At 40.8% G+C, this 18,827-nt stretch overlaps 1 protein-coding gene across 1 annotated transcript in view; it reads right to left on the bottom strand.

Moving 5' to 3' along the window:
• The window catches only part of csmd2 (CUB and Sushi multiple domains 2), a 189,896-nt gene that overhangs the window by 48,376 nt on the left and 122,693 nt on the right, over positions 1-18,827 (bottom strand). The window contains exons 27-37 of the mRNA XM_028432810.1: positions 16,006-16,208; positions 15,678-15,869; positions 14,515-14,653; positions 14,195-14,382; positions 10,825-11,019; positions 9,932-10,048; positions 8,136-8,249; positions 4,471-4,566; positions 3,548-3,751; positions 2,786-2,910; positions 774-870 (exon numbers count right to left, since the gene is read on the bottom strand). Of these exons, the coding sequence (XP_028288611.1) occupies positions 774-870; positions 2,786-2,910; positions 3,548-3,751; positions 4,471-4,566; positions 8,136-8,249; positions 9,932-10,048; positions 10,825-11,019; positions 14,195-14,382; positions 14,515-14,653; positions 15,678-15,869; positions 16,006-16,208 (1,670 nt within the window). The remainder of the gene's footprint in view (positions 1-773; positions 871-2,785; positions 2,911-3,547; positions 3,752-4,470; positions 4,567-8,135; positions 8,250-9,931; positions 10,049-10,824; positions 11,020-14,194; positions 14,383-14,514; positions 14,654-15,677; positions 15,870-16,005; positions 16,209-18,827) is intronic.

The following is an 18,827-nucleotide window of genomic DNA, read 5'->3' on the forward strand; positions in this document are numbered from 1 at the left end:
GGAGAAGATTAACGATGAAGTTTTACAATGCTATCTACACAAGCTGACCACACCCTAATGTATGAGCCAGTTTCAAGTACTAAGTAGTAGTAAGGTAGCTGAAAAGCTTGTTATTTTCTGAATACATTGTGTGTACAGGTAAGGTGTATATATGAATCAGGATTTTTGGGTGCAACACTTGCATCATTGGCTTCTCACAAAAACATGTGCAGGACTAACATTTTAATTTACTTTGTATATGAAAGAAAACAAATCCCATTCACATAATAAAATCCTGTGTTTAGTTGTATGAACTGAATTGTATTGGCTCTTTAATAAATCAAACTTATGAGCATGGCGTTTCTCTTTCATTTGCTTTTGGTCTTGTTCCAAGCACAAACAAAAGGGGGAATTCCCTGTTGCTGCATCCTCACTAGGATGGGAACAACAAAAGGTACTGTAAACAAACATTTACTTTAACTCCACGCAGACAAAAACTAACCTTTGTAGAAATGTACAAAGACTTTGCCAGGGGAAGCTCAAATAGATTAGATTCTTTCCCATGGCTATGACAGCTGCCTTTATGTATTCTGAAATTAATTTTGCAATGTTACAAAACAAAACGAATCACACATTTCGTATGAGTATGAGTAGTTTCTGCTCTGTGTAAAAGGTTATTAGGCTGATTAAACTGATTATGATGCCCTTTGGGAGTTATGTGCTATGTAACTTTGTCCAAGGTTGTGCATTAAAGGGGGGGAAAAGGGCACACATAAACACATATCTAGCACTACCTGAGAAGCTGCCAAGCATGGTGTCAGTGTTGTCACCTCCGTCGAACACCTCCAGCGAGTCCCAGTTCTGCTCTGTGACAAAGCTGATTACCTGGATCTGAGATGGGATAGAGGCAGACAGAAGAGAGGAGAGGAAGAGGAACATAATTAGTGAAAAGCATAATGTTTTAAGGTAGATGATGGAAATGGGTAGGTCAAGAGTTGGAGAGCAACTCGGAGGTTTTTCCTGTTTGAGCACTGTTTGGCTCTCTCCCAAGAGTCAAATCAAAATTACCAGCAAGATAATGATAAGAAGTAAGAATAAAAGGTGAGGTATAAAATGAGGACAGGGCAATACCTAATGTGACTTTCTCTCTTTCCTAAAGACCGTTTTTGGGCAGCTCCTTCGGTGGGCATTGGATTTCAAATTAAGAAAACTTAATAACAGTTGAATATTCTCCAAAGAAAGGCAGACTGAGACCACTAATATCAGCTGCCAGTGATAAGAAATAAGAAATTGATGGATCTGAAAACTCATTTAGCTCCTGAATTCTGATCGAACTAAGAGGTGGGGTACGCTCAACCAAAACTTGTGAAATTACCAGAGCATATTAAAATGAAAGTGTAAAAGAAGCAACACTGCCATCTACTCTGTTTTCCAGCTAAAAGTAATTCGCTCATGCAGCATTCTGTATGTCATCTTTCATCTTATCACTTTCTCCAAACCCTCGGCCTTCTTGTTCCATTCCTCCATTCCTCTGCTCCCTCCTCTGCTTCTGATGGTTATAGATCGGATATGAGCCAATTAAAGGGGCTGCAGGGGCTCTGGTGTACTGGGCTCCTTGGGAGCCGAGGCAGATCACAGATTGATCTTTCATTAGGGGCAACGGCGATAGTGCCAGCGCGGCACCTCACTCCTTTAAGTTCTCTTCTAGATTGTGACACTCTAATCTAATGTATTTTTGGTAGCTGGTAGAGGGGAGCAGCAGACAGAAAGAAGATGACAGTGTGAAAGAAGAAATTGTAGGAATGAGGATGATTCTGCTTCAGAGAGAACAGAGACACAGCAGGAAACTCTCTACAGTTGGCACATTGACACCTCTGCCTATAAAATATTGCTGACAATAGCTTTGCCAGTCAGAAATCTACACCTTGTGATATGCAGCATTCCTCGTAGACAATAAACATACAGTCTATTGCTCCTCCAAGCTATTGGAATGTTAGTGTAAAGTTTGGCATGCTAAGCGCACCTTTGGGCTATCCAGTGTATTTGACCCGCAAGGACAGGCTGCTGAGGTGAGGGAGCTAATAGCTAAGGGACGCCACTGAGGTCATTAAACACAGAGGCTGAAGCATAAGCCTAAAAACTTTCTGCCGGGCGGCTCCACGGGGACTTTGCTCAGGTTCCAGGAGGTTCCATCACACACACACGCACATCGAAGAATAAGAATATTCAGACTGAACTAATTCCCAAGAAGGAGACCTTTCAAGTTGTGCAATCTGAAGTTTCTGGTATGGTGATCTGCCAAATTAAATTCTGAGCCTCTGTAAAGTCAACAGACTGTATCACTTAGCTGCTCCTCTTCACCGGGCGAACTGTAAATATACAGTGGCTTGAGCTCAGTTAATTAAGTAAGCTGGAAAATATTATGACAGAAAATCTTATTGTCAAGGCATGCAAAGCCATGAAGGTTAAAAGCCTGTTAACTCCTTTAAAAGACTGATCAGACACTGTTTTAGAAGGATTACTCCATAGAAAACAGCAGCTCAAAGAAAACATGCAGACCAGTCAGTATTTGAAGTACACGTGTGTACTCTACAGATACACAGAGATTTTGACATCTTGGGACACCTAAGGTCTTAACAGTAAACACCATAACAGTCGTTCCCCATGAGCAAACACTGCAACTTTCCATTTTTGCTATCAGAGCGATACGTTCTTGAGTTGCATGTGGATTTGAGAAGTGGAATTGGATTGATGATAGATTGTTCACACAGTTCAATCAGCTCTTCATGTCAAGAAACTCACAAACCTGGATTCCTGATCCTTCAGGAACGGTGATCTTCCACACGCAGTTGAGGCTGTTGAGGTAAGGCTCAGGAAAGCCAGGAGATAAGATGGTACCAGTTCGATGGGTGAGATTACCCCCACATGGAACTGCAGGATAAAAGGAGTGGGTTGACTTCAAAGTTATCAGTGCACTCAGATATCGTGGCTACAGACTGGAAGTACAATGATGAAGGCATAGCACTGTAAGGAACTGTAAGTGACTGAATTGGTAGTTAATTTTCTACCATAAAGGTTTTTGAACTATCAGTAGACTGTTTAAACATCCTTAAAGCGAATGTATCCCTTTAAACCTTAGCTTACTCAGCGTTACACAATATACCAGAAATCTAACATTCCTAAAGTGTTTACAGTCCTCAGACATTGTCTTCCCAGCTTGTTCTGTGGTATTCACATCTGGTCACAGCACAGGAACATCTGCTACAGCTGTATGCAGTGTGTGCAAGAGTGTGTCTTTCTGTATACATGCTGATATCTCCATATGTGTAAGCATTTGTGACCCAGAGCAACCCCTGCCACCTGTGTGCCGCATGGCTGAATTTCACTGTAACACTACAGGCAATGGCTGGCAGCACACATCTGTGTCAAGACATGAGTTTAATGCTGAAAGTAGGAGAGAACAATAGAGAAAGGAGAGAGAAGAAGCAAAGACTAAAAGAGGAAGCGAGGGAATGTTATAAATGTTACTGAAAGCACAAGTCTTTGTACATGTCTGTTATTAGCTTACCTATACAGCTGGGTATGGAGCTGTTCCACTGTGCCAGGGCGTTAGGAACTGTTAAACATTCAATGGCACTTGATCCCTCCAGCACATAACCTGGGCTGCACTCAAAGCGGACCACCGCACCAACAGCGAAGTTGTTACCCATACGGCGGCCATTTCGAGGCTCGGGGACAGAGCTGCACTGGGTAGCGCTGGTACGTGGCACAGCTATGGACAGAGGGGAGATCATTGTGGATTACTGTTCTCGGATTTTAAATGATTACACCTGACATTTTAAGGCCATTCTGCATTTAATTTTTGTTTTTTGGCACCATACAATTGAAATGAGGTTGCATAATAGCCTGAAGTTAAACCCTCTTTGCGACCTTGAAGCATATATTTGCTACTATATTTATGACCGTTTTATTTATTTTTGTTAAGTATTATACCTATGTTTGATGGCTGTTTTGACTGAAGTGATGTCACTGATGTGAACCTGTGTGAATGTAAATAAGTCTCTCTTGCCTGCTCAATATTTTCCTGTTGAGATATCTCATAACTTCAGTGGTTTTTAGCTGTGCTACTGTGGGTTTCAATGTGATCATAGTGCCTCACACAGATAATACAAAATATGATATCCAGCTTCTTTTTTTGCTGTGGCATTCCTTTCAGCAATAAAATGCAAAAATGAATGATTTATTCATTAAACTTTCTCCAGAGCTGCCATTGCCTGTGGATATCTTCAGCAAATGTCATTTCTGGTACAGTGCATCTATTGTTTCAGGAAAAACAGCAATTTAAAAGAAAAGTCCCTCTAAGAGGAAAGAGCAGATGAGAAGTTTAAGTGCGACATTTTCACACTTTCTTTCGATGCACCCACAAGCACATCGCAGCTGAAAGAGAAACAACTTGTTTCTGTGTATATGTGCTATGTGTTACACACTTACCCTGATAGACCAGATGGAATCCCCTAGAGCTGGATTGGCCTTTGGAGGTAAAGCGGATCAGGATTTGGTTGGAGGTTGCTAATGGCAACGACTCACCTGAGAACAGTAAAATTTACAGTTTGTAAAGTTTCAAACAACAAAGTGCTGCCCTTTATTTTGTGTGTCGCACAAAACATTTAAATCATCTATACAATCAGAAATATTTGTTTAAACACAAATATTTCCCCTGCTTCAATGTTATTTTAGTTATTCATTCTGTGCATGAGTGTATGGGAATCTGCTATGGCTGAGGGAAGAAGACATACTGCAGGTCTGGGAACATGGATATATTTAGCAGTGCTGTTCATGCACTGCAATGCAGAAAGGTGCAAAAAATGTGGGTACCTGCTGTTTAGTCTAGAGCTGTATAAAGTGATGAGTGGCTTTAACATTTATGAAAACATAAAATGCTCATTAGACACCACCTGCTACATTTTCATTGTTTATCTGCTATATGTATAGAATAGCCAGCAACGTCCATCAGCTACTTTGTGGTTCAATTACAGGCCGGATTATTGTCACTGATAGCATCATGATACAGTTGGGGCATTGTAAAACTACAAGCTTAGTAAGCGATTTGATCAACATATTATTATTATATATTAATAATATTATATTATATATTATATTATATTATTATATTATTTTTTTTTTACTGCAGCTGGACTATTTTAACTCTCATTATAAATTGTATTTCACAAGAGCCGCCCAATTAGAAAATAATTACTGGAGAATCTGCAGCTGGTTTAAAATGTTTTAGAAAGACTTTGGAGCGCTGAGGAGCCAGCTGCAGGAACCACACCCTCTGTCATTATACTTCACTGGCCAAGTGTGCGACACAGAACCAAATTTAAGGTTGAGTTTTAACCTGCTCCGTTAAGCTCTCCACAGTCAAGCTCCTGCTTAGGTTCAGGGAGTGTTAACAGCATACTGTATGGAAAGGACTCTGAGGTCACCTGACCAGAGCTTACCGACTGTCCATCTGTCAAAAAAGATCCAAGGTAGTGGTGCTTTTCTTAGTTTGTTTTTTGGCCTTTCATTTGGTGTGTAAACTGTGCATTTTTTTACACTAGAACACTGTTTGTGAGGTTTTCTCTGTCCTACTATGCACAGAATTTTCAGTAGTTTATCAACCCATTATCTATACTTAATTTCTGAAATCTTCTCTAAATTAAATCCACAATAGGAGGATACTGTATTGCTGAAATTGTTGATGCAGTCTCCTGCTGTTCTCATCAGCTGTGCAATTACACACAAGGAAACCCCCCCTCCCCAAGGTATATCTACTGTGGTGGAAAATTTGTTGACTGACGGAGGACATGATACAAAGTGTGAGCATCTCTGTCACTGCCTCTCTGTCTTTCTCTCAGTGTGCTGCTGACTGGCGCTCTGCAGTGAATCTCATTACTCTGTGTCTGCTTGCTGTCACACTGTAGTGGGAGGCAGACGTGCTTAACCCCAGAGGCAACATCTGTGTGTGTGTCTTTGTCTGTCATATAGGCTTGTTATTTTTATTTATTTATTTTATTTATTTTTGTTGGGGGGGGGGTACTTCTACACCTTTAAATGACAGCAACAATGGCACAGTTCTTCAATGCGTCATCACTGTGATTGTCCGAGTTCCACTGTAGAATCCCCTAAGGCATGCTGGGTAGTTTATTAGAAGCAGCCCTTGCTGTGCACTGTCATGGTGACAGTGTTTCATAATTTGCTGTGCAGGGCAGGTATTCATCCAGATAAATCAAACATGTGTCAGCATGTTACTTATCAAGCCCCTGGACACTTTCCAGCTGCAAACCACCTTGCCCTTAAAATGATCTTCTGTGCTGGCATACAGAAAGGAAGATACACTGCTGAATGGAACTTGGTTGGCAGTTGCTGGTGTACTCTGATTCAGTTGCAGCACATGTGTGTTGCAGTGTTTACTGAGATGACAGTTAAAGGTTACTCAGTGAGGATTGCAGGAAGTTATGTTAACATTGTATGTAGACATGTTGTGCATTAAGTCAAACACAAATGAACAAAGCGCATTAGCATTAAAAATGGTCACACTTTAATGGATTCCAAAGTCATACTTAAAATGATGGCCGTGAAAGTGACAATTGCCTTTTTTGGAATCACTTTAAAAATTAGCATTTAGATAAGTCTCCTTGATTTTGCAAATCAGTCTTTTTTGTCTGTTCGGACTACATGTAGTCTTCTTTTCTTTTCTAATTCTCACCTTTTATCATTCGTTTATTCCTTTCTCCCTTTTCTTCCAATTTTATTCTGTTTGTCCCCGCTGCCTCCAGTAATTCGCAATCACTGCTTTTTCTTTTCAAAAAGAGTGGTTTGCCTCAATAGACATGACAGCAATGAAAACATACTGCTAGAAGCCTTACAGAGACTAGTTTAATGTAATGTGGTTTTCAATGTCAGCATAATTATGTACAGCGAATCGCCTGCTGTTTGGACGCCTGTGATTTACTGCGCGTTTGGTTCATAATATTCTGCCAATCACTAAAATGACTACATACTTGCTGTGCACAATGACAGCTTTCTCATTTAGACACTGTATGCAATGTATGTTTTATATACTTTATACATTGCATTTGAATGGTAGATTGAGATATATGTGTCTGAATTACGCCAGTCGTGCAAGTCGTGCACTAGTTTAGGGGCACTATGTGAACTCTTTCTTCCCATGCCAAAGTGTGTCAGCTCTGCTCTGCCATGCCTGGTTAGATACTTCTGTGAACCTGCCGCCAGGAGTCCGCAGTTAATATACCGTCCTGTTTATTGAGCTGTAAACTGGATTTTCTGAGGCTGCCCTGCCTGGACACAAACCAAAATAATCATTTTGCTTTTGTCAAGCCACAGGGCTAAGGTAGGCAGTGATGGAGAGCTGCCCCTAAACTCACACACCTTTTCAATGCACCCATCAGAAAGGCTGAACCCTCCCCTACCCTACCAAGCCATCCCAAGCCTATCGGAACAGTTATGGCATTATCGCATCCTTGATGATCCTTTAATTAGACATCTCTTATTAGTGTTATCTGAAAACACAAATTGTGAGTAAGTAGTTTTAAAAGGTAAAAATGTAGAATGAAAAGGCAGAAACATTTTTTTTGCATGAATGAACGTACATGCTTATGCAACTGTGGGCGCATATATCTTGAGAGTTTACACAACTGTCTATGTAATACCGATCCAGGTGTACCATCACGCTGGTCCCGTTGAGCCCGTCTGCTGATATGTTATCCCTGTGACTCTTTAAGTTGTTGTCACTGCTGAATTGTGTTACGGCTCATGGAGCCCACCTGCAGCCGCACCAGCTCTGCCTGTGTCAGCAATCTGTCTCCGGGTTTAACCGGATCCTTATGAAAGGTATGTGGCCGAGAATTATATTTAGTCCCCTGTCTTGTCAAAAATAATAGCTGGGAGATCAAAAAGTCAAAACGCATTTGCTGATTTTATACATAGTACTGAGTATGATATGAAGGCTGTACAAGTGTGTCTCCATCATGTCTGTCCTCCCTGTAGTCTCACAAAACAGCCCCGATTTTAGCTTGATATTTGCTGAAATATAAATACCAATATATAACAGCTTCAAAAAAAATATGGAGTGTGTGTTTGTGTTTAAATACCTGTGTGTGCTCCAGAAAGTGAGCTAAGAACACGGGAGTGCTGTGTTGCTCCATCATAAACCTCCACAATGTCATTCAGAGCTGTCTGGAAGAAGGCAAACTGACTGAAGACCACTGAAAAAAAGACAGACATGGACAGAAAATTGACATCTGAAAAGACTGAAATTAGCCCAAATTGGTGCAACAGTCATACTGAAAGCTGTACAATTTATCTGAAATGACTCTGGAAAAATCCATAAAAAGTACTCTGCAGTGTCCACATTCAAAAGAATATTATCAACACCAATTTCAATCAAAATGTCTTCTTAAAATCAGGGTGGATAATAACGCCAGTTATGACAACACAACCCAACAATGATATTACAAGGGAGATCAGCAATCCTGTCTGGGCTTGATGGCCTGTCAGTAGATGAAAGGCTTTGCAATGACAGCCAATCTGTCGTACAATGTGCAGCTAAAGCTCAACTAACAGTGCTTTCATCCTTCCAACCCACCCTTTCTGCTGCTATTGCCTGAACATATTCAGCCCTTTCACAATCAATCTATGTCTAGTGTAGTTGTGGCAAATATTGCAGGTTAAAGAGAAGGATAAAGCGACTGAGGGAGATGGGAAAAAGGGCAGAGGCGACATAGGAACAGTGCTCTCCTAAGATGTGATGGCAGGAACCTTATCTTCTGAGCAACTTGTTCAACATGACTCAGCATCTTTAATCTCCTCTTCATCATCACCAGTTTGATTTATTTGTACATCCTTTTTGTCTGTGTCAACAATAAGTAATGCCAGTGGTTGTGGTGACACCCCACTGTCCTCCGCATTGAGAGAAAATAGCCTTTCATTAGCGCTGCTGCATCAGCCTAATGAGAAGCGGCAAGAATGGAGGCGAGAGCATTTGTGGCTGTGCGCCTTGGGCCTTGCTGTCATTTTCCAGCAAAATGCAAATGTAGACTTTAATTATTTCAATTTCCCCTCTCGCTTTGACTTCATTGAGTGAAATATGCTGCCGACAGGGTCCAAGAAGGATGGCTGCCCAGTCATCCTGGAACAGCACTGGGCCACTGAATGGGCGTCATGACCTCAACTTTCAATAGACTGTGGGAAAGATTACCCCAAAGCCAAACACATGCCCGCCAAAGCTTTTTGGTGTAATTTAACAATGATAGGACTTGAGCTTTCCCCTTGAGAGGCGCAATGTTGATAACTCATTAAAGAGCCAGAAGGAAGAGATAAAAGGGGAGGAGAACAGATAGTCTGAGACTGAAAGTGAAGCATCCTGGGAAATTGCTTCTGAATTGACATGTTTCAGCTGTGTCACACTTCTACATTGTTTTGCTTTTCTAAATAATCTGCCATTCCTACAGGATCACATACTGGAAACAAACTGTGACCTTTAAAATGGAATTGTCGAAAAATCGTGGAATTCACGGCATCAACCAATTCTTTTTTGAGAGTGTTATCTGGACAAACTTTATCAGAATCAGAATCATAATTACTTTATTTATCCCCGAAGGGAAATTCTTTAAAAGTAATTCTTTAAATTTTAATGTATAGGGTGTTGGATTAGTGGATCATTAACCCAATATTCAAATGCAATCAGTAAAAAAAAAGCTCATCAGTGGGAAAATTTATAGACCTTACTTGGGAACTTGGTCTGAGCCTAATGACGGCGTTGTTTGCATTTTGGAATAATTTATTTAAACACAAACAATTACCCAAGTCTATAAAATCACACATACAATTAAATAATCTACAAGGACTATATTCTGATACAGTATTACAGTTTGTTCTTTTGACTTACCATAATCACTGGGCACAACTACAGAGTATAAACAGGTCCGTGCACTGCTGTAGTTGCCAGGGTAACCAGGAGACAAGACCACTCCTTCTAAACCAGAGTACTGTCCACCACATGGAGCTGCAGAGACAAGGAGATAGGACATGAAGAGACAACCCAAAACAGGACAGGGCAGACTTACAAGGAAGGTCTAAAGCCAATACTGTGAGATTCCATTGCACCTCCCCTCCCCCACCCCCACCTCATTCTTTTCCATCCCCTCTGTTCCATCACTTCTAAATTACTTTTCTTGTCTGATTGGGCTTTGGGTGGAAGATGTCCCTGGTGTTTGCCACAGTGAAATTGCAATGTTTTCCAAGTGTCCGTCTGGGTTAGCCTGGGTGTGATGAAGCCCAGAGTCTCTTCTCCTGCTTTAAACCCCTAAAAAGCCCCCCTTCACATGCTTGTGGAACTCTTGACTCTATGCATCTTGTTTTGCTCGTGTGGAAATGTATGTGGCATGAAAATGTTTTCTATCTGACACACAACTGAGGCTTCACACTGTGTGAGCTACATTCTGTGGTGTTGGGGATCCTTTACCAGCTGTCCGGGGAAATACACACAACGTGCATTAGTCATATCATGGGAGTATCAGAAAAATGTCTGAATCACGCAGTTCGTGCATTGAGTGTCAGGAGAAGATGTGCAAAATATGGAGCTCTCTTAAACTGCACAATTAATTCAAGTAACACTTTAACATATTATCAAAACCCACACAACTTGGCACGTAGTATACCTGTAGGACAAGGCTGTGATGAGAAGCTACATAATCATATATACACATTTACATGTGATAAATCTATAAGCACTGATGTGGTTTGTGTTCCTAACAGCAGACTCCAGATGTCAGTGTTTACCAATGCAGATGGGTTTGGGTTTGTTCCAGCTCGGCTTGCCATCTCCCCCCATGATGCAAGTGAGTGTTGGGTCTCCCTCTAGCGTGTAGCCACTGTCGCAGTGGTAGGTGACGGTGGAGCCCAGCTTGAGTTCGGTGCCCACCCGTGTCCCGTTGCGTACCAGGCCGGGCTCGAAGCAAGACTCCCTAGGGTTTTCTGTGGAGAGAGGTAACACAGTGGAAAATCAGTGACAGAAGGAAGCTGTGTCAGTATTCAGTAAAAAGATTTTTGCATCAAGCTGCAGCGGCGATACTACAATAGAAATTGTTTTTTTTTTTTTTTTTTGCCTAAGGTGACTGATATACTTGGATTTCGAAACTTCCTTGCTTTGTGGCTGCTTAGTTCTTTTGTATCCTGCAACTCTGTGTTTTTCTCTCTCAGTAAGTATATCTTACTGACTGCCACTTCTCTCTCTAGCCCTTGACGGTGGCCTCTCATCTGTGGCTGCTGGGGTATGTATGGCTGTGGAGACAGACAGGCAGCTGATTGAGAGTGGCATGGCTCTGGCCCAAGGTCTGCTGACTGCACACAACCGCCTCTCAAACAACGCTTCACTGTGCAGTCAACTAGAGAAGACAATGCACATACGCAAGCTTTCTCTGTGAAACGCGCACTGACACACACACACACAAACACTCGTACCCTTCCAAATCTCACTCACACACACTCTGCATCTAACCACATATCAATCACCACTCCTGAGGTCGTAAGAAAGATGTCTCGCTCAATTTACCATCACACTGTTCTTAGGTGGAAAATGTGCATGTGAGAGGAGGCCTGTCAATTTGGCACACTTCTCACCCTTTCAGCTAAAATAAACATAGGAAAAATGCCCAAAGCAATTTAGCTCAATTTTAAGCACAGTCCACTTCTACAGTAAACTTTAATATTTGATGACTTAAGACACAAAAGGGAAGGTGAGTCAAATGTTTTCGCTTGTCAGGAGAACTTCATCTTACAAAAATGTGTGAGAGAACCTGTCTTAGTATCAACTAGCTGAATGCAAACTTTGAACAATGCTTATGTGGCATAAACATTTATCTGTCAAGACTCTGTCAAGGAACTGACTTTTGTTTTGCTTTTTTAATGCCGATATTAATTAGATAATGATTACATACCAGTTTTGTTTTTGTCTTTCATCTTGTGCTTTTTTATAATACAAGTCAGACAATGTTGACATGCCAACCTTTTAGGCCTATTCTTTTCTAATAATCTGACAAAACCACAGAATCTCATTGTTTGGGCCTTAATTATGAAATTATTACATTAGGTTCTGAGGACCTATAACAGTGTTAGCATGTAAATTCTGCAAATTATCCTGAGTTCTCAAGAACATAGCAGCTTACATAAAGCCTAGTCAATATGTTAAAAGATGGGGACCGGCTGGCCAAACAGGAGGCTGCCTTTCAGAGCTTAGCAGAGCACTGAACCCAGGCGTTCAGTCTGTCTATCACACAGGACACCTGTTCTAGACAGGCAGGGCTGCACACCTGAACCTTCTGCCACCATTTAAACAGGCACACCTGAACAGAGACAGTGGAGGCGTGATAGATGTTAAGAGCATTAGGTATGGTCTAGCCCTGGATACACCGGTTGGAGAGGGTGGATTGCCGCAACAAAGACGGCAGAGTTAACAAACCTCACTCTGGGACATTTGTAAGTGCAAGAAAAACAAATGTGAGAGGCATCATCTGTTTTGAAAAATACTCAAAGAAGGTTAGGTGATGCGATGTGAAGTGAAAATGATTCTAGGACTCAGTGAAGGTATTGAAATAGACAGATGTGGGTATGAGGGCTCTTGTATGTCTGTGTTTTTTTTAACAAATACCCTTGTCTGTGTCTGTGTGTGTTATTCAAATGTGGCTCAGGCATGGAAAGTTTTAAACTCATATATTTCCCTGGAGAGCCCAATCAAACATGGCCAGAGACACTGAAAAAGAAAGATAGTGTCTGGTAAAGAGGCTGACAGCACCTCAGGCAGACTCTGTAATGCAATTTCTAGTTGCCGGGTGACCAAATAGTAGTGGGGCCAACTTGTCAACTTGCTGCTTCCTCACCAAACAGACCCAAACTTGCAGCCAAACATGCCTTCGTGCCATGTTGTTTGTCTGAAACTGAGGAGGTAATTTATGTATTATTTGGTTATGGTTCATTAGTGTGGAGAATTGGAAGTGGGGAGAGGGAGTTTTTTTTTTCTGAGCCACACACTGGGTCCATCTGCTCTACCAGATTGCCCATACAATATCACACACTGTATCACACACTGCTGTGAATATTGCTGGGAGTGAGTTAAGGGGCAGTCTCTGTGACAATGTCTTGCAAAAACATTCCATTTATGTACAGTTTTCAGACAAACTGAAGAGCTGTATAGCATACAGGTAGCATTCTAAAATCAGTTGAATTACTTACATGGATCAAATCCCATCTGAACACAGGCCAAGAAGCAAGAAGCTCAGGGTCGATCTAGAATTGGTTAAATGTCTGATACGTTAAACAGCTCTAATTGAGGCTAGGAGATTTAGGAAGACTTAACATTGTTCTCTCAAGCAAAGCTCTTAACAAAGATGGCCTGTCCAATTTAGAGCTTGTTCAGCATTTGTACATTTGTTAGGAGAGAGCTTCAACCATACAGACACTGAGGTGTTCCCTTATAAAGCCGAAACACAAATGCAGATGTGCTGTGTAATCCTTTAACCAACTTTCAAGGACGTCTGTGATCATTCTGCCCATGTGTGCAGTACAGAGTGCCTCATGTGAGCAAACGAATTCAGGTCCCCTAAACAATTTGCTGCGGTCAGCCGAGCTTAGACATGAGACAACAAAGCGCTGTTTGCTCTAATTTATCAGAGGCCTTTTTGTGCAGCTGCACTGATCAAAAAGAGCTTAAGCACACATGCTGTAAGCTTTTTAGTTTCATAATTCTTTGTGTTGGGAGACAACTGGAGGAGGTACACATCAATAACAACTCCCCTCACAGACCATTGCAAATGGAAGGCTAGTGATCAGGATGCTGCAGCACAGACAACCCATTCTTCCACTGAAGCATTTTTCACACTACTAATCTCGCTCGCTTTGGACTACACACAAGAGAAACTTAAAAAAGAAACAATGTGCAAGGTCGATAAGCAGAACAGTGTAAATTCATTCTTGCTCTGCCAGAGTAAGAATGTGAAAACATGAATTGTTTAGGGCGTGAATACGCACATCCTATTTAAAATGCACCATTTTGTTCAGAATTATAAATTGCACAAGATAAAAAAAGAAAGAATGGAAAAAAAAAACACTTAAAACCAAAAAACCTTAACTCATGGTTTTTGTCCCAAGTAGGTACCTGTGTACTGCAGAACAAATCCATTGCTGCTGAGGGAAGCATCACTGCGGAAAGCCAAGAAGAGTGTATTGGAGCTGCTCTCAATGCGATCTGGAACATCTGTGCCATAGAAACTACCCAACAATGGACTGAGGGAGTCTGGTCCATCATAGATGTGTAAGAAGTCATAACTGGGTTCCAAGCTGAAACTGGAGACAGAAATTTGAAATAGCATGTTATGATATATTTTTATTAATTAATTAAAGCAGATCCATACACAATACTGCAGCAATGACAATAAAGTTCATTTTTTAAAAATGTTTCATGATGATGATGCTTACTGATTAAAGCTCAGAGAGATGACATAGTCTTGTGTGACTGTAACGGTCCAGTCACACTCCCTTCCATGTGGGTAAGGTTCAGGATAGTCTGGAGAGAGAATCAGCCCACTAGGACCTGTCAGGTTCCCGCCACATGGAGCTGTGAGAAGATTAAAGAAGAGAAAATTAATTTTGACTCACTGCAGAGATTCTATCTTCATGATAATTATTTAATTCAACAATCAAGATGATTAATTAAAACATGATTTAGTCTTTTGATGTACATATAAAATGGCATTTTTGAAATTCTAAATTATAATTAAATTCAAAATGATAACAGTGCAGGAATGCAAGAAAAGTGGGTAATAACAAAGAGGCAGCAAAGTAACTTTAATTTTTAGTTTTAATTGTTACTTATACCCTGCAGTAAGTGTGTTTATTTTCCTCACAGAAAGTTGTAGAGTTTGGTTTACCTTATTCTCACCTGTAAGTGTAAGAACTGTCTAACCCCTCACCCAAAAGTAATCTAATTAAGCTCAGCACTAATTAAACAAGGCAGCAAATTACAGAGCCTTAATTTCCACTGGTAATTACTTAACACTGTGATCATATATAACTAAAAAAAAAACACAGAGTAAAGGCCTGACTGAGAGGTCCGTGTGTTGTTATTGAAGAGAAGGATAATCACATCTCTCTGTCTGCAGCAGTGACTTCAGTATATGTCTAGGGAACACAGCAATCTAGTTTGTCACTTAAGATTCACTTAAGGAGTCTGTTAAGTAATTGAGTTAGGAATCTGTATTGTTTATCTGTTCCACAAAAGTCAGACCAGAAAGAGTAGATATCAGCAGACTGTCCCATAACAACATACTTTATTGGTTACATATTGTTTTCATCTGTATTAATCAAAATAATAAAATAAAATTACCATAATGTTTACATTACAGTGGCGTGTTCTTGTTTGCTTCTTTAGTTTACTAATCGATGTTTTGAATCTGTATCAATCAGCATATTCCTTGAGGGTAAAAAGGTAGTCTGAGATTTTTATGAGCTAGGGAGAGGCAGCATTAAGCCTTATAACTCAGCAGGTCTATGGATATGTGACAACATGCTGATTAGTTTTGATGCTAATCCTTGTAGGATTCAGGCATAATCAATGATAGCCTGCTGTGTATATCGAGTACCTGTGCATGTAGGAGGGTCCGGCTGCCAGAAGAAGCGGCCGTTGATCTCAGTGCAAGTAATTTTGTTAGCCCCCTGCAGGATGTAGCCTGGATCACACTGGAACACCACATGGTCCCCAGGCTCCCTGCTGTCCCCGCTGCGGGTCCCATTAGTAGGCATGCCCGGGTCATTGCAGGAGGTTGCAGTAGAGACTGAGAGCAAAGGAAGGCTTAATCAGTGGAATGACATGAAACTCATCCTTTAGATAAAAAGTTTCTGGGTTTGTTTCAGAAGGTAAAGCTGATATTTTACTATAGGCTACTATACTTTGTTATTCTTTCTGCTCACCTGAAAACTGCATAGCGAAGCCCTGCTTGCTGGTGAAGAAGTCTGTGGTGAACTGCAGTGTGATGGTATTGAAGGTGCTGTGGGCATCTGGGGGCAGTGCAGAGCCACTCAGTTCCCTTAGCAGGACCCCACCGTCCTGGGGCCCATCCCAGATCCGAAGCACGTCATGGACCTCTTCCGTGTGGAAAACCAGGAAATGCAGACTATTCAAAAAAGCAAAGACAAAAGGGTTTAGAGGGCATGGCAGTCGATAGATGAGCTTATCTGTTTAATTGAGGTGTCCCCCTTTTAAAATAGACCTAAAAGACAAATATATCTTTAGTTTCTTACTAAAAATGTAACACTAACAAAAAAAATGTCATAGTTCTGTCATAATGTTGTGCAAATACAGTGGGATTGTATCCTCTCTCTAAAAGGTTACAATCAAGTTTTAGTGTATTGTTTGTTTCATATAAGAAGAAGGTATAAGAGAAAGAAAAATGGGCTCTCGGAAATGCAAGTCACAGTTCCCCAAATGCAATGATGAGTCAGAGACGGAAAGAAAAGAAACGGACTAAATCAAACAGAGCATTTAAAACAATCAATGCACACCAGGTGATAATGTGATTAAATGAGACAGAAGAAAGAACAGAGGAAAGACGAAAAAACACAGTTGAGGCCGCATGTAAAGGAGGAAAACAGATAACAATTTAGAGTGAATCACAGATGTCAAGATCCAGAGGCTTCAATGGATGTTCCACCGTGTCAGTCAGGCAGATGCGTCTGCCATGGCATTTAATAGTTTCAGTCTAGACATCAGAAAGATGATGCTGTCAAAATATCTACCCTTCACTTTGGCTTAGACAGCTGTCAGCCAGCTGGTGGTCCGATGGATGTGAAATATACTGTTAGCTGTGTACACATGTGTTTGTTTGTGTGTTTGTAGTGTGCTAGCCTCAGTGCAGGGGTTTCATAATGATGTATTGCTCGGAGTCCTGTGTATAAATATGTTTAAGTATGTGTTTTGGGCAAGCTCAGCAGGACTAAAGGGAGAGAAGACAACTGAAAGATAAAAAAAACAAAACAAACAAAAAAGAAAACAGAGGGATGGTAATGTTGACACAGGCGACTTAATATAAAGGACGAACAGCATCCTCAGCGGCTTTGTCCTGCAGAATATTCTCAAATACTCTCGGAAGCTATAAAAATAGAGGCTATTTATGTGTATAAATCATTACATCTCCACTGAATGGCTTGATCTCTGAAATACAATGCTGTCCACACCTACAGAATACTAAAATACAGAGGAATGCAGGGTGAAGACAAGGTGTTTAAAATTGTGTCAAGCTGAACTTGACACATTAAGACACTTTTATCATTTCTTTTTTTTTCTTTCCTCGAAATGTACCAGAGTAAAAAAAAAATTCTCTTTAGTGCTACCTCTGAAGATCTACTTGGATGATGTAACATTTTGAAGACATTTCGAAGACACACTGGTTGAGGAGCAGCTGTGTCAAAAGACTCAAATTCTGGTACTAGGAGCAAAACTTTGCCTGTGTGAAAGACTGACATTGGCATATTTATTTAGAAATAATGGATGTTGCTGGTTCTGTGTGATTAGGTCAAAACATTTTCTTACAGATATTTTGCATCAAAGCATTTTCCTGACAGTCTCAATCATGTTTCAGTCATTTTAGTTTTAATACAAAGCAAACAGCAGTGCTCTGAAGCCACAATTGTTACGACTAATATAATACTTACACAGCACTTTAGCTGGGAAAGAATTTCTTTTCTTTTGAGCACTGTGAACCTGTGTTTTCTGTTTTATCCATAATGGGATTGTTCTTTTAAGGGTACTGACAAAATTTGGTTAGAGAGCACCAAAATCCAGGTGCCAGTATTTGTGGATCAAACATAATGGGCACCCAGACTGAGTTCAGAAGCTTATCATGGCTTAATTCCATATCTGCTTAGTGTTCAATCAATTTTCATAACTATCTTTTCATTTTTTAATAATGAATAAGCTGGTGATCTCTGCTCAAGTCATACACAGGAAATCATGGTACTTTATGTGCTTTTAGTGTCTTCATCTCTTTCCCTACATACACACATGCGCAGCCTTGAGCTATAGATGATGCAGAGGAGAAACAGCAACCCACTGATATGTCGGGTTTAGCAACAAGTTCCCACCGTTTCTGCATAATTGGTGTCAGCCTCCGATTCCCATACTGTCTGATGTGGGAGCAGCAGCCAGGGGCTATTCAACAATGCACCATGTGTGTGGATACTGTACATAACCTATTTGACAAGTCCTGTCGCAATGCTTGTGAAAGAAGTGCACATAAAACAAAGACATGCAGACAGCCATACCAGCAGATATTCACATAAATGTGCAGTGATAGGTGTGTTTGAAAGGGTATGTTGCACTGCATACACATACATATGCATTCATGCCTGGGCTACCCATAAAGGAACAGACACAAGCATGCATAGAGTGCATTTTAACCCATTTTCTCTGAGAAGCAGCACTACTCCACGCACTTACTAATATTCACTGAATCAGAGATAATACACTGTGGTTCACGGCACAGTGATAATTCAAAGCTCAATGAAAATTATATTGGTAATAAAAAAAAAATACTGATATACATATAAGCTACTGGAGACAGAGGGAAAGCAGAGACTGCAAGCTGGAGCTGGGCCTCACACATGATCAATACTCCTTTGGTGCCTTACTAGAATTAAAGGGCTCAAATCTACACTTTCTTTTGCAGCACAGCGGAGCAAAGCATGAGGTTTATAGTCTACGGAGAGTTTGAGAAATCACACAGTGAGAGCAGACT

Source organism: Parambassis ranga, chromosome 2 (assembly GCF_900634625.1).
Source record: "Parambassis ranga chromosome 2, fParRan2.1, whole genome shotgun sequence".
NCBI lineage: Eukaryota > Metazoa > Chordata > Actinopteri > Ambassidae > Parambassis > Parambassis ranga.